The sequence below is a fragment of the Lissotriton vulgaris genome, chromosome 3_1, assembly GCF_964263255.1.
Source record: "Lissotriton vulgaris chromosome 3_1, aLisVul1.2, whole genome shotgun sequence".
In the NCBI taxonomy this organism is placed as follows: domain Eukaryota; kingdom Metazoa; phylum Chordata; class Amphibia; order Caudata; family Salamandridae; genus Lissotriton; species Lissotriton vulgaris.
The window spans coordinates 25,243,138-25,258,805 of record NC_141689.1 but is presented as its reverse complement, the minus strand read 5'-3'; the positions used below and the strand labels follow the sequence as shown (position 1 = coordinate 25,258,805).

At 45.2% G+C, this 15,668-nt stretch overlaps 1 protein-coding gene across 1 annotated transcript in view; it reads left to right on the top strand.

Moving 5' to 3' along the window:
• Window positions 1–11,247: 11,247 nt before the first annotated feature.
• LOC147725846 (vomeronasal type-2 receptor 26-like) overlaps window positions 11,248–15,668 on the top strand; it is a 632,864-nt gene continuing 628,443 nt past the window's right edge. The window contains exon 1 of the mRNA XM_086962802.1: window positions 11,248–11,501. Coding sequence (XP_086818928.1) covers window positions 11,248–11,501 — 254 coding nt within the window. The remainder of the gene's footprint in view (window positions 11,502–15,668) is intronic.

Here is a 15,668-nt window from a genome sequence, read left to right as displayed (position 1 = left end):
TTGTTGTTGTCCTCGTCAGCCCGCCCCGCCTCCCAGCTGAGACGCCCTCCCACTTAGCATATACAGCGCTCCCGTACCAGGAAGCGCTGTGATCCCCTCACTGCTGCTCACTGAGAGGTCGCTCCCCTAGTCTCTCTTGAGAGACCTGGTATCGTGTGCTGCCTTCATTTAAAATTGCATTTTCATGTGTTGCCTGCACTTGTTGTTGCATTGTAGCGATTCGCCTCGCTTCCGCGTGTTGCCTGCTTCTGTTGTTGTTTGCTAGCGCTTTGCATCGCTTCCACTGCATTGATTTTAAATTTATAATCAGAGCGAGTTTACCCCCGGCGCTGTGCTCTGCCCTCCCCTCCGCTGCCATTTTGTTGATTGTTGTTGTCCTCGTCAGCCCACCCCGCCTCCCAGCTGAGACGCCCTCCCACTTAGCATATACAGCGCTCCCGTACCAGGAAGCGCTGTGATCCCCTCACTGCTGCTCACTGAGAGGTCGCTCCCCTAGTCTCTCTTGAGAGACCTGGTATCGTGTGCTGCCTTCATTTAAAATTGCATTTTCGTATGTTGCCTGCACTTGTTGTTGCATTGTAGCGCTTCGCCCCGCTTCCGCGTGTTGCCTGCTTCTGTTGTTGTTTGCTAGCGCTTTGCATCGCTTCCACTGCATTGATTTTAAATTTATAATCAGAGCGAGTTTACCCCCGGTGCTGTGCTCTGCCCTCCCCTCCGCTGCCATTTTGTTTATTGTTGTTGTCCTCGTCAGCCCGCCCCGCCTCCCAGCTGAGACGCCCTCGCCCCTCCCCTTACCACTTCCCATTTATGCCCTATGTCCCAACGCGCAGCGTTCACGCGCAGCGACCGCGCCCAATTCGCGCCGAAGGTGCGCCAAAGGTAAGCCCGTCTACGCCCGTCCGCGCCTGGACCGCGCCCAGCGCCAGACCCCCTGCCCCTCGCGCTGCCCAGCCCTCCCGCATTACCTATGATGCCGCCACCCTCCTAGCCCTTAACCCCGGTCGCGCCCCCAACTGCGTCCAAGCCGCTCCTGGACACACCCATGGACCTTTCTCTTGCTACTCCTGCAAATTCATCGGCACCGACAACATCTCCGCTACGACCACACCACAGATTCCCGACCCCAATCACCTACAATGCATCCTTCTCAACACCCGATCGGTCCACAGGCACGCCATTGACCTATGGAATCTACTAGACACCATCTCTCCAGACGTCGACTTCCTAACAGAAACATAGATGAACGCTTCCTCCGCCCCAGATATCACCATTGCCATCCCAGAAGATTATAAGATCACACGCAAGGACCGTACCGGCCACACAGGAGGAGGAATCGCTATCGTCCATAAAAAATCAATCCGCATCTCAACCAGCTCTGACGCCAACCTCGCCAACTCCGAACACCTTCACTTCCAGATCCACATCGACCCCAAGACCACACTCAGAGGCACCCTCCTCTACAGACCACCAGGACCCCGCGCAAAATTCAGCGAAGACATCACGGACTTCATCACTCCACACGCGCTCCCCTCCAAAGACTACATCCTTCTGGGAGACCTCAACTTTCACCTTGAAAAGATCAACGACCGCAACACCACCACCCTCTTGGACAACCTCGCCAACCTCGGACTTAAACAACTGGTCACTTCCCCCACCCACATCGCAGGTCACACACTCGACCCCATCTTCACCTCCAGCAATCATGTCTCCTTCAGCCACACTACGGATCTCCTCTGGACTGACCACAGCTGCGTTCACTTCACCTACAACAAGCCAAAACCCATCAACCACCCCCAACCAACTCTGCAAAGAAACTGGAACAAAATCACCATCGACCAGATCTCCTCATCGCTCCTTCTAAACACCCCAGCCCACTCTTCTAACCCAGACCAAGCCGCCGCCAACTTCACCCTATGGTTATCCAACACCGCCGACATCCTAGCACCACTGAAAAAACGTCAAAGCAAACCTGGCAGCAAGAAGGCCTCATGGTTCAACGATGATCTTAAGAAGTCCAAGAAACTCTGCCGCTCCCTTGAAAAGGCCTGGAAAAAAGACCCAACCACCAGCACCAAGGACGCCTTCAAAAACGCCACCCGCACACACCACCAACTAATCCGAAAGGCCAAGAAAACAGCATTCAAGGATCGACTTGACAACAATGCCCACAACAGCAAGGAACTTTTCAACATCGTCAAGGAATTTACCAATCCCTCGGCCAACTCCAACGACATCACCCCCTCTCAAGTCCTCTGCGACTCCCTAGCCTCATTCTTCCACAACAAAATTGCAGACATCCACAACAGCTTCGACAACCAACCCGGAGACCAACCCACCCAACCATATGCTGAACATCCTCCCCCCTTGAACACCCTTAACGACTGGAACCCTATCTCCACTGAGGACACCATCCGCCTGATGAACTCCATCCACTCAGGATCCCCCACAGACCCATGTCCTCACCACATCTTCAACAAAGCAGACTCCGTCATAGCACCGCACCTCCGAGACGTCATCAACTGCTCCTTCAACTCCGCCACCTTCCCGGAAAGCTGGAAACACGCTGAACTCACCGCCCTTCTGAAAAAACCCACAGCGGACCCCACCGAACTCAAAAATTACCGCCCCATTTCGCTCCTTCCATTCCCGGCCAAAGTAATCGAGAAAGCTGTCAACAACCAGCTCGCCGCTTTCCTCGAAGCCAACAAATCCCTCGACTCCTCACAATCTGGCTTCCGAGCAAAGCACAGCACTGAGACCGCCCTCATCGCAGCAACAGACGACATTCGAGCTCTACTGGACAATGGAGACACAGTCGCCCTCATCCTCCTCGACCTCTCTGCAGCCTTCGACACAGTCTGCCACAGCACCCTTTTACAACGACTCAGAAAAATCGGAATCCAAGGAAAAGCACTTGAATGGATCACCTCGTTCCTCTCCGGAAGAACCCAAAGAGTCCGCCTTCCACCATTCAAGTCCGAGGCCACTGAAGTCATCTGTGGCGTACCCCAAGGGTCCTCACTCAGTTCCACCCTCTTCAACGTATACATGAGCCCCCTCGCGGCCATCGCCCGCCAACACAACCTCAACATCATCTCTTACGCGGATGACACTCAACTGATCCTTTCTCTCACCAATGACCCCAGCACCGCCAAAACTAACCTACACGAAGGAATGAAAGAAGTCGCCGAATGGATGAAACACAGCCGTCTGAAACTGAACTCAGATAAAACAGAAGCCCTCATCTTAGGTACATCCCCCTCTGCCTGGGACGACTCTTGGTGGCCGGAAGCCCTTGGAAAAGCACCCATCCCGACAGACCACGCACGGAACCTAGGCGTTATCCTGGATTCTTCACTCTCAATGAACAGACAAGTCAGCGCCGTATCCTCATCCTGCTTCAACATTCTTCGCATGCTCAAAAAAACATTTCACTGGATCCCTACCGAAACCAGAAAAACAGTCACCCATGCTCTGGTCACGAGCCGACTGGACTACGGAAACACCCTCTACGCAGGTGCGACCGCTAAACTCCAGAAGAAACTCCAACGAATCCAAAACGCCTCAGCCAGGATCATATTAGACATCCCATGCAACGAACACATCTCTGGTCACCTGAAAGACCTCCATTGGCTACCCGTCAATAAGAGGATCACTTTCCGACTGCTAACCCACGCACACAAATCACTCTACGACATCGGACCAGAATGCCTCAACTCACGACTGTCCTTCTACACCCCCTCCCGCCAACTACGTCCTTCCAGCCAAGCCCTCGCCACTGTACCTCGCATCAACAAGACCACCATGGGAGGCAGATCCTTCTCATACCTGGCTGCTAAAACATGGAACTCACTCCCCACTTACCTTCGCCTTACCCAGAACCACCTAGCATTCAGAAAGCAACTTAAAACGTGGATATTTGTCAAGTAATCCTCCTCCCCTCCCTAAGCGCCTTGAGACCCTCTGGGTATGTAGTGCGCTATATAAATTCGCTGACTTGACTTGACTTGACATACGAGGTACAACATTCTTCGCAATTTCATAGTTTATATGTAAATTGAACTAGTCCACTGCATTTGGAGTTATGGTTAAACATATAGACATGATTACTTAGACTTTGATATTTACTTTTTGCAGTTGATGAATGTTATATTTACTGGGAAAATTGAACATTGGATTAATCGACTCGCCATACAGATAGGTAAGGCAGTGGCTGAGATCGCTAAATTATGGTGGGCTTATGTTATCGCCAGAGATTTGAGTGGTCACTCTCTGTTACGTTTCATTTGCAGTTATTGGCTGATTTATGTGGGGTTTGAAGATACTACCCATATGTTACATATTTGATGAAGATAATACTTATACGTGCTACAAGACATATATTACTGCTTGTGGGTGAGTTTTACCAACGCTTGGCTTTTTTACTTATTATTGATCCCATGAGAATGGCTTGTGATCGGGGTGCTTTAATTTTATTTAGACAGATGAGAAGAATTGTTTACGCCGATGGTTAAGGAATATTGAGAATTTAGGGGTATGATTTTACTCCAGAGTTATTTATTTACCTTGGTTGACTTTGTTTTACTATGTGTGTCATACTTTAGGACTGCCTACTTGGCTAGTTGTTCTGTCACACTTGGGTAATTCAGTTTCTCACGCTTGGTATTTGGCACTGCTTCTAGCTTTATGACTTTCTGTCTCACTATTTATTCGGTGACTTTTTTGAGAATTAATTAATAGCCTATGTATTTGTATTTTTGTTTGAGGATGTATTATATTGCTTGTTATTATAACCTAAACATAGGTTATTGTAATTACTTGCAGCCCTGAAGAAGTCTGAATGTCAAACTCTGACTAAGATGAAACACGTGTTGGCTGTATTAAGAATTTCATTTCATTGGATGGTGGAATAAAAAGAAGAAGTCTGAAGAAACTCATTCATTCCTACTATTTCGAACTGTGATTGAACATTTGAGTGCTTGGTGAATTTTCTGTGCTGGTTTTAGCCACTTAGTGGCTACTAATGAGAGTCTTGGTAACAGACTCTTGTCCAATTTGAGCACCATTAACACTTGTAACCTGATTTACTTACACACGCTGTGCGCTCCTGTTAAACTGTTACCTTTGTTGTTTGGTTGTTTTAGTTTGGGAGCAGCCGCATAAGTGAGAATGAACCGAGATAAAGAAGCAGAACAATTGTTTGATAATTTAGTGGCAGGCGGATCTATAGGTGCCGCCATGGGACCCACAAAGGCGACTAAGAAGGAAGGCCTAAGAGCCAAGTTTGTGAAGCTTGAATCCCTCAAACGTACAGAATTGAATAAATGGTGGGATGCGGCGACATTGAGACAATATTTAAAACTTAATAGGATTCCCCGTGGGCTGAGATCTCAGATCATACCTACATATGAGGATCTTGAGCCTGATCTTTACCTAACTTGGGAAAAGGAACTTAACAACAGTTCTAGAAATCTCATTAATATCTTGATAGAGAATGCTGAAAGAAAAATAGCTAAGCTATTAGTTGAGATACAAAAGGTCGAAGATGAGATCAAGGAGATGAATCTTCCAGAGGCTACTATTAAAAACTATACTACCCTGGATGAGAAATTAAATGATTTACAAACAGACATTAAGCAAAGGAAGGCTAGAAAGCTTAAACGTGATGAGCCTGATTACCGCTCTGGGCGTGTTTATACCTTTGCAAGAAAATTTGAATATTATATGACTAAGACTCCTTCCAGTAAAAATAAGAGCAGTACCGCATCCGCGAGTAATAGTGACCCTGGCACTAGTAATATTTCAAGTAGTGACAATGAGGACTTTCCTGAATCTTCAGCCCTTCCCACACCTGAGAATAATTTTTTAGTAGAAGTGTGCAGACTGCGCCGTGGGAACAGGGATTAAGAAAGAAATCAGGAGTCAAATGCACAAAAACCAGGAGAGGGGGGAGAGGTAGGGGGAGGTCAGGGAGGAAGGGTAGGGATGAGATTGAGATCCTGGAAACCCTAGCTGTAGGAGATGATGCTGGTATTGAGGATATTGAAATTGTGAACCTGTCTTCGTTTGAATTGTCTGATGACATGAAGAGTTTACTTGGTAAGGGGATGGGATTTTGTCCGATGACTGTGACTGACTGGTATGTAACTAAAATCGATCTATTTAGATTTGTGAGGAGACTCAAACGAAAGAAGTTTTTTGTGAATGTACCAGAAAAAAGCAAACCTGAAAGAATTAAACCACTGAGTAACATCACTATTCAAGAACTGAAGGAGACTCAGTTATTACTCTCACTTACTGAAAAGGAAGATGACCCGGTAACTCTATATAAATTGCTGGATGACCTGGAGGTTGATAGATTTTTAAGTGAGGGGAGTGGTTTGAAAGTAAGATCAAAATAGACACCTAAAATCTCATCTGGTAGTACGATTGATGCTTTCTATAAAGCAGTAAATTTGGACATTGACAAACTTATTGATATGAAATGCTCTGATAGGCTCATGAGATATAAGGACAATCTTACATCTGGTGAAAGGGTGGCACTCAAGGAACTTACGAGCAATTCGGAGCGTACATACGTAAAGCCGATAAAGGCGGCAATGTTGTGGTTCTTAACACTGTTGATTACAATGAGGAGGTTTACTCACAGCTTAATAATGTTAAGTACTATGAGAAATTACACGGTAATCCCATTCAGGCCCTTGTTAAGACTATTAACGATCAACTCAAGACATGGTGTGATCTGACACTCTTGGACTACGAGGAGTATCTTTATTTACAGGTTGTAGCACCTAAAGCACCGTGTATGTACACATTGCCAAAATTTCATAAGTCCAGAACTAATCTGCCTGGAAGACCTATTATTTCAGGTATTAGAGGACCAACAGAGCATCTCTCCCAATACGTTGATACTTTTTTACAGACTTATGTTAGAAATCTACCTTCCTTTATTGAAGATACTAAGCATGTTCTAAACTTGATGTGTGATCTGACATGGGATGAAAGGATGATATTAGTGACGTTAGACGTTGTATCACTTTATACTAATATAGATCATGAGTTAGGAATCCACGCACTTGATTTTTTTCTTAGTAACAGAGCAGCAGAGTTTTATGATCACAATCAGATGATTCTAACAATGCCGAAAATGGTTCTTGATAATAATGCATTTCTTTTTGATGGTAAATGGTTTAGACAACGCCTTGGGACTGCGATGGGTTCCAGATTTGCTCCGTACTTTGCGAACCTCTTCATGGGGTGGTTCGAGGCGGAGAGGATCTGGGGCCCATCGGGTACTAAATGGACGCAACACATGCACTACTGGGGGCGTTATGTTGATGATTGCCTGTTAATATGGACGGGTACAATTGATGAACTCAAAGGTTTCTTTGATTATTTGAATGATAACAGGCTCAATTTAGAATTTACCACTCATTATGATACCCACAGCATCATGTTTTTGGACATTGAACTTTATATCGAGGATGGTAAACTGTGTACTCGTATGTATCGAAAACCTACCAGCTGTAATGCAGTTTTACATGCTAAAGGTTGCCATCCTTCAAGTCAAATTAACGCCATACCCTATGGCAAAATGGTGAGGGCAAGACGTAACTGCTCTAATGACAGTGAGTTTGAATCAAACCTCACAGATCTATCTAAGAGGTTTATTAAACGTGGTTACCAGAGCAAAACTGTTGAGAATGCGGCATCAAGGGCTAGAAAACTTAAGAGAGTTAACACTTTAAGTAAAAGAACTAGTGAGAATACTACAAAAGATATGAACATTTTATTCATTACAAACTTAAGTACTGATAGTGCCAAACTGTACAGTATTATGAATAGACACTGGCATTTATTGTGCATGGACCAAGATATATTGCCGTTTATTGGAGATAGACCAGGATTAACTTTTAGAAAGGGACGTACACTGTTGAATTGTATTAGTCCTAGTTACCCTGTGACAAAATTTGAACCGGATTGGCTGATTGCAACATCTAAAGGTTTCTATAAATGTGGAAGGTGTAGTTCGTGCAGATAGGCTAAACCTAAAGTCAAAACTTTCAATTACAATGGTACTGGTGAATATTGTATACATTTCTTCATCAATTGCGATACTACTTTTGTAGTTTATGTTATAGCATGTTCCTGTGGGCAGATCTATGTTGGGAGCACTATCAGGAAACTGAGAGAAACACGTGTTGGCTGTATTAAGAATTTCATTTCATTGGATGGTGGAATAAAAAGAAGAAGTCTGAAGAAACTCATTCATCTTACTATATTGAACTGTGATTGAACATTTGAGTGCTTGGTGAATTTTCTGTACGGTGGACGGAAATCAGTCAGCGATGGGCAGATCATTGCCTTGGCTAAATCGGGAGCACAATACTGGAGATTCTATGTGTTCTTATTTCTACAATATCTATTTGAACAGTGTGGTAGATCCTTTGTAAACCTTATGTATGTTGTATTCAAATTGTATCTTTATGCGTATTAAGGCCAAAAGATCGATGGTGAACGTCTCTGAGGTGTGATTCTATTTTAGCTATTATTTGATTCTCCCTTGTATGGTGTTATTTATCCATTCCTAATTGTACATTTATGATGATGAATTGGTTTAAATTGCTTTTAATTTTGGAATAATGTACTGTAATTGCTTTTATGATTTTAATTAATCGAATAAAGTATGATATGACATGTATCTTTAAATCAATCTGAAGTTCACCTTTTTACATTCTTTATTATTGCATTATGCATTTTCTTGCTCTGTTTTTCTATCCTGGATTGCATTAATACTGTCTGTCAGTGCTTTAATGTCTTCAAACATAGAGCCTGATTCACAAAGGGTAACTCACACTTTAGTGTTAGTTTTTGATTGTTTGCTATTCACAAAGATATGTTACGAGTAGAATCTTTACGACAGCGGAGCCTCTGCACGTAAAAGATAGGACAGTCTGATCATTTTATGTGCAGAGACTCGTCTGTAGGAAAGATACTACTAGTTAAATATTTTTGTGAATAGCAAACAATCGTAAACTTACATTAAAGTGTAAGTCACCCTTCACGTATCAGGCCCAGAGACCTTCCTTAAATCGGTGATGGTTGTACATTTCGACAATTTCTTTTTTGCCCACATGCTCTTTTTTGCAAACCTCAGAGATGTAAACCTCAAGATACAAACATGTTTTTACTCAGTATCCCCTTCAGAATGGAATATTAAAATGGAATAATCGACTGTGCTGTTAGTCCATCTAAGCAAACATGTTAGTTCTCTGGCCTGGAGTCTATGTATAGGTTGAAGTAGAGGTCTGTAATCCTGATGCAATATTTCATCATATGGAGCTGGTCTCGTCTATAAGAAGAGGGCAAGACCTGTACCATGTGCAGTCTTTCCTGCTGCCCCATTTCACAGACTCTTATGTGTTGTTTCTGCTGCAAGAAGGACGATTTGTCCAAGAGCAGAGGTGCTGCTGCTGTGAAGCCAGACTCCAGGTATGTGAGCAGTGTTCAGCCTGTGTGCTTTACTTGTGCTTGTTTACTTGGGATTTTTATTAGTGATAAGAAGAGCTCTGCTTTGCAGCATTGAAATGCCTGCTTGGGACAGAGCAGGGAGAAAAAAACACATGAGAAGAAAATGTAGAATTATTTAAAATTGTTTAAATAGCGTGGAGAAGCTTAAGGGAAAACAACATTAAACCTTGACATAAATGATGCTTCCTTGGATGTTTAAAAGGAACTGCTTTCTAAAAGTGCTTTCGTTTCTCTTTATTGGGCACCAAAGTTATATGGAGGTTTCAGAGGACTTTGGTAGAAGGAGGGGGTGGGCACACAGCAGCAGGGGTCTTCCACCAGTGCCAGCTTATATTCAGGTACCCTGGGTACAGGTCTGAACAGGGGGTCCATGAGGGTCCACCTGACATATATTTACCCGGGGATTTATTTGCGTAATTCCTCATTTTTATCTGGTGCTATTCTTTGTGCCGCTTATTACAGAACGGAGGTTGTGGGCAGACTGGCAGAGTCTACATTTAGGGCATGCTGCGAAATGAAGTGCACGTGGACGTGTGACCCTCGGCACATGGTCATGTGAGGGATTGAAGGAGCTGATGGAGATGAAATGTGAGCTCCACAAATCGAGCAGAATCACCAAATGTGCATGAGGTGAGGGTGACCCAGCAGAGGTCAGTGGTGGGGTGAGATGATGAGGGTAGAGGGGGCAGAGGTCAGTGGTGGGTGAGGAGAGGAGAGGATAGGGGGCAGAGGTCAGTGGGTGGGGTGAGGAGAGGAGGGGTGGGTGCAGAGGTCAGTGGGTGGGGTAAGCTGATGATGTGATGGGGCAAGTGTGATGACAGACATGGACTCACAGAGGGGGAGAGGTCGGTGGTGGGTTAGCTGATGAGGGGAGAGGGGGCAGAGGTCAGTGGTGGGGTGAGGAGAGGAGGAGGTGGGGAGAGGTCAGTGGTGGGGTGAGGAGAGGAGGGGGTGGGGAGAGGTCAGTGGGTGGGGTGAGCTGATGTGGGGAGAGGGGGCAGAGGTCAGTGGTGGGGTGAGGAGAGGAGGGGCTGGGTGCAGAGGTCAGTGGAGGGATGAGCTGATGAGGGGAGAGGGGGCAAGTGTGAGGCCAGACAGAGGCTCACAGAGGGGGGTAAAGATAGGCTGCCCTCACTCGATCCCAGGACAGCCTGGTTGACTCACACGGATCTTGCTGAGTGTTTACGTGTGTTTCCTTCACCATTGGAAGCTGCAGTGAGACCTGTGCAAAGGTCGAGTGACCATCAATGCAGGGGGCGTTAGTGACTTTATGTGGGAAGAAGGTGAAGTGAGAGAGTTCAAAGCACTAAGACAAGTTTTCGTGGCACCAACCAGATGATTCTGTGAGTAACATGTTTATCACCAGAGAGAGACAGCTGCACTCTGACCCAGAGTCCAGGGGAGGGGGTACTTCTAGCGCCTCGAGGCTCTAATCATCAGAGGTGCAGCTGGGGTGAAGCCAGAGACAGACAGCTTCACTGTGACCCTTCAGAATAACTGTGTGAGAGTAGGAGCCGTCTCTCTGTGATGCTGATTTTTGTTGATTGAAGGGAGTTTGTGATTCAGTTTTCAGGGTGAAGCAGAAGAAGAAGGCATCGAGGCACCGTCAGAGGTCACAGATCCGCATCAGAGGTCACAGATCCACGTCACACTGCAGGTGCATCAGTCTGCTTCTGTGTGACGTCATTCACTCCCTGCCCTCCATCACCAGCAGCAATGCACGTCCTGGATATGAGCTGCTTTACAAGTGTGCTGTGGCAGAGTTTACTGCTGCTGTCACTGGTGCCTCAGTGTGCACTGTGGGAAGCTGTGACGCAAACATCTGGCTGCGCCCTGAAGAGCAGCTTCCAGCAGAGATACTACAAGGAGGGGGACTTCATGCTCGGAGGGATTGTAAATGTGGTGATTCTTGAAGAACTATGGAATGAGGGTGAGGACACAGTTTTCGGAGAGCCATGGTGGTGTGAACAGTAAGTAATTCCATGTTTAACTATCTCAAAACGAACACTACTCTGATTCTCTTCTGCATTACACACACATTCGTCATAAGGCACCCAACCTTCCCCTCATACATCAGATTTGAGCTCCGTGACATGTTTGAGGTCATTAAAGTTAGGTAAAATACAATATCCCTTGGGATCAAAGATTCATTTCATTCATCCGTCCATGCATTCACCGCTCACTTTGACAATACTACTGTGCTTTCTCAAACTGTGTGTAGTGTTGGGTTACCAACCTCCCTACCTTGGGACTTATAAAGGCACCTAAGCAAAATGTTGTAACAATCTATACATGTTATTGATATGAGCAATTGAATTAAAAGCCATAAAATATCGCATTGACATAAGTACATCAACAAAAAATCACAAATTGTCAAAGTAAAAATAAAAAAGATATTTAAAAAACCAGACCCCAGTGGAAACGCGGCAAGACTCTTTATCAGGATCCACCGTACATGGGGACCTACCTTGAAATATTGACCCTCTGGGTCTGAAGCACCCCCAGAAAATAAATTATAGGCTACGAACCTTCGAATTGTTGAATGCTTGTAGATCTCAGGACAAAGCTTGATAGATAACAGTCTGAGGATCGATTAAAGGATCCATATTTACAAGAGGCACTTGACGGAGCGATTTGGACATTTTAATCAAGGTGTAGGGGGTGACAAACTCTAGGCTATCCTTCCCCTCGAGGCTGCACCCGTACGTTGGGATGAAAACTACCAAGTTGAAATCTACTGCACCCACAGACGTATATAAAGTCCTGGAACAGTAGACAATTTTAAATTTGATCGCACAAGAAAGAGACAAAACTGTGGTCTTGAAAAAGGTGTTCTTTGAGACAATACAGCGAAACGCGTCGACGCATTTGTTATACATGTCAAATTCACGGAACCAGATCATAGAATTGATCGGTTGGATTATGGACATGTTGTGATTCCCTTGGATTGACATGCCGATGATTATTGATTGAATCATGGAACTTGGTGTCTCTTTCTGGTTTTTTAAATATATTTTTAATTTTTACTTTGACAATTTGAGATTTTTTGTTGATGTACTTATGTCAATGTGATATTTTATGGCTTTTAATTCAATTGCTGATATCAAAAAAATGTATAGATTGTTACATTATGCTTAGGTGCCTTTATAAGTCCCAAGGTAGGGAGGTTGGTAACCCAACACTACACACAGTTTGAGAAAGCACAGTAGTATTGTCAAAGTGAGCGGTGAATGCATGGACGGAAGAATGAAATGAATCTTTGATCCCAAGGGATATTGTATTTTACTTGACCCTTTGGTACCCTGTCCCTTGGATTGTTGGGCCATTCCCAAATATATTTTTGTCATTAAAGTTAGACCTGTGCACTCATCCCCAGCCCAGGTGGGTCCCTATATACTCTATATGGAAAGCATTGAACCCTCAGCCCCTTGAATCACGAATGCTCTAAATGCAAGTGTAGCCTGACTGCTGCAGCCTAAACCCTGCCATCACACCTGCCAAAGCAACCCCTTTGAGATGCAGGAAGCCCTGCTTTTCACCAATAGGGGGCCTCAGACCACAAGAGTCAAGAATGCTGGGGTATAACTAACTCTCCCCTGGTCAGTAAGTCCCCCCCCCCCTTATGATGCACCAACCTTCACACCTTTGCAAATGTTTCTCAAGACCAGGAAAAAAAGTTCGACCCATCAGGGCTCCATTCAGTCAACAAACCCTTGATCTGATAAAGAAGGAGGTATATATATGGCTAAAAGCAGTTTTATAGGTTTTTCGAAATGAATGCACTTTATGCAAACTTACAAATTATACGTGCTGATTTGTCACATATTTGTTGTTTCAATTTGTTTATTTCTTTATGCAGAGCTAAACAAACAAATGCAAGCATCGCGCTACATTGCACCCCAAGCACCCATCAAACCCCCACAACCTCCCATAAAACAGTCGAGGGTCAGACAGTGGAACACACTGTTTCCTACAGCTGGTAGTCATCCAGCCCATCGCCCAGGTGCATGGTCCTACCCGCTCCATCGGACGCCCCCCCCTGCTGTGTCCGGCAGGTGAACGCCCCAACAGGGCCATCTTGTCAAATCCCTTCAGTGATCCCCGAGCCCCAGCTGCCCAAATGTTCTCTTATTTCTGCTGACAGCCCCCCCTTTGGAACAACAAAAGGGGGTGTTATTATCACAGGGTATGGAATGGCGCTTCCCAGATCACGTGAGATTAGCTCACAAATGAAATACCTGTGCAGTGCTACAGGTGAGGGGGAAACCCCTGAACCCTCAATCAGAAACAACAACATGCCCTGTGCACAAGCAAATGAGTGGATAAACAAAATAGAATGTCATTGATGACAAAGATGTAAACAAATGTTGTTTCTTGACGTGTTGTCATTTAATAGTGTATTACTTCACAGGCCAGCCAACACGTGTTTCGTCAAGTTGGTGTAAAACACTTGACTTCTTCAGGGCTGGAAGCAAACAAGGAAAATTACAAAATTCACCAGCAAATATACATAGAGTTACAGGTCTGTGACCAACCAAGTCTTAATGCACAAACATGCGCAAGGACTTAATAAAACACACGCGAAGGGAAGCGCACAAAGAAAGAAGAAGCAAGTTCCAAATGATCCAGTGTTAATGTTAATGTTAGTGGTTATTTATAAAGCGCGCTTACACCGGGTGGCTTCATGGCGCTGACCAGAAAACAGAGTATGCTGAAGCAGACCAAACAGACAGCAGGCTATCCACTATCCCATGCTATATGCTTTCCGGAACAGCCAGGTCTTAAGAAGCTTCCTAAACTGCATAGTGTACGTGCAAGACCTAATTGCCAAAGGAAAAGAGTTCCAGAGTTTTGGTGCCAGGACCGCAAATCCGCAGCCACCTTGACGCACTCGTTTGAACTTTGGAACAGATAGCAAGGAGAGATGGGTTGATCGAAGGGTCCGATTGGGAACATATCTGGGTAGTAAATTATTAATAAATACAGGGCTTTTGGCATGCAGGGCCTTGAACACAAGGCAGCCTGTTTAAAAAAACACATCCCTGGGAGATGGGGAGCCAGTGTAATTTTTCAAGCGCGGGGCTAAATGATTGCCATCGGTGTTGTCGAATGACCAACCGAGCTGCCTGGTTTTGTATCAGCTGCAGGCGTTTGAACAGATAGAGTGGCATGTCCAGGTACACAGAATTTGCATAATCCAGATGAGATGTAACAGTGTGTCAGGACTGGCAGCAGCGCAAGCATAGAATTCGCCACTAACCTTATTCAGACGACCAGCAGAAACGATGTCTGAAGCAAACCCCACAGTCCAACCTAAACACGACCCCCACAGTGAAACTAACAACTCTCTGTGCGAGGACGTGCCCAGATAGGAAAAGGGGAAGTGGAAAAAATAACAAAAGATGGTGGGTGGTTTTCTGTGGGTCCCTCTGAATACTGGCCACTGGTCTACGGGATTTCAGTAGGAGCTTCCACACTGCAGAGAGGAAGGGTAAACAACAGGTTATCTCAATCCTTTTAGGGGGGGGGGGTCAAGGTAAGGCTCAAAATAGCTTATCTGTGTACTCACCCGAGTGTCACACCACCAAATCAGCAAATAATGGCATAGGCTTTCTTGCAGAAAAAGGCTGTTGATGATACAGTATATTATCCCAAGAGAACTGATGTGTAACTCCTCTATTACACAAGCCAGTCCAAGTAAGCCGCCTGATAGCAGAGTAGCAGTAGTGCAAGTCTATTTACAAACAGTTCCGGTGTATGCCACACAACGCAAGTCACTGCCCCTGCTCTTACGGCTCCCTAGTCCATTAAACAGAATAGAACAAACAGTTTCTTACTTTACGGATTCCAAAACACAGGCTCTGAATAATTACTAGAAAAGGAAAGGAAAAGAGCACGTCTTTCACTTCAGACGCGTTCTCTACAAAATCCTTCTCTTTGCTCGTGATACCAAACAAAAAGCAAGACGCGTTTGAAAGGCACCGCGGTACTAGTTGCACAAAAAACGAGAAAGAGTCTTGAAAAACACACACACGACGGAGGCGGGCCCGCACTCCGGTCGGCTCAGTACTTATCGCTAAATCCTTTCCGAGTAGAAAGGTCTTCACAGGTTCCAGATACGAAAGGCTTCAGTCTTC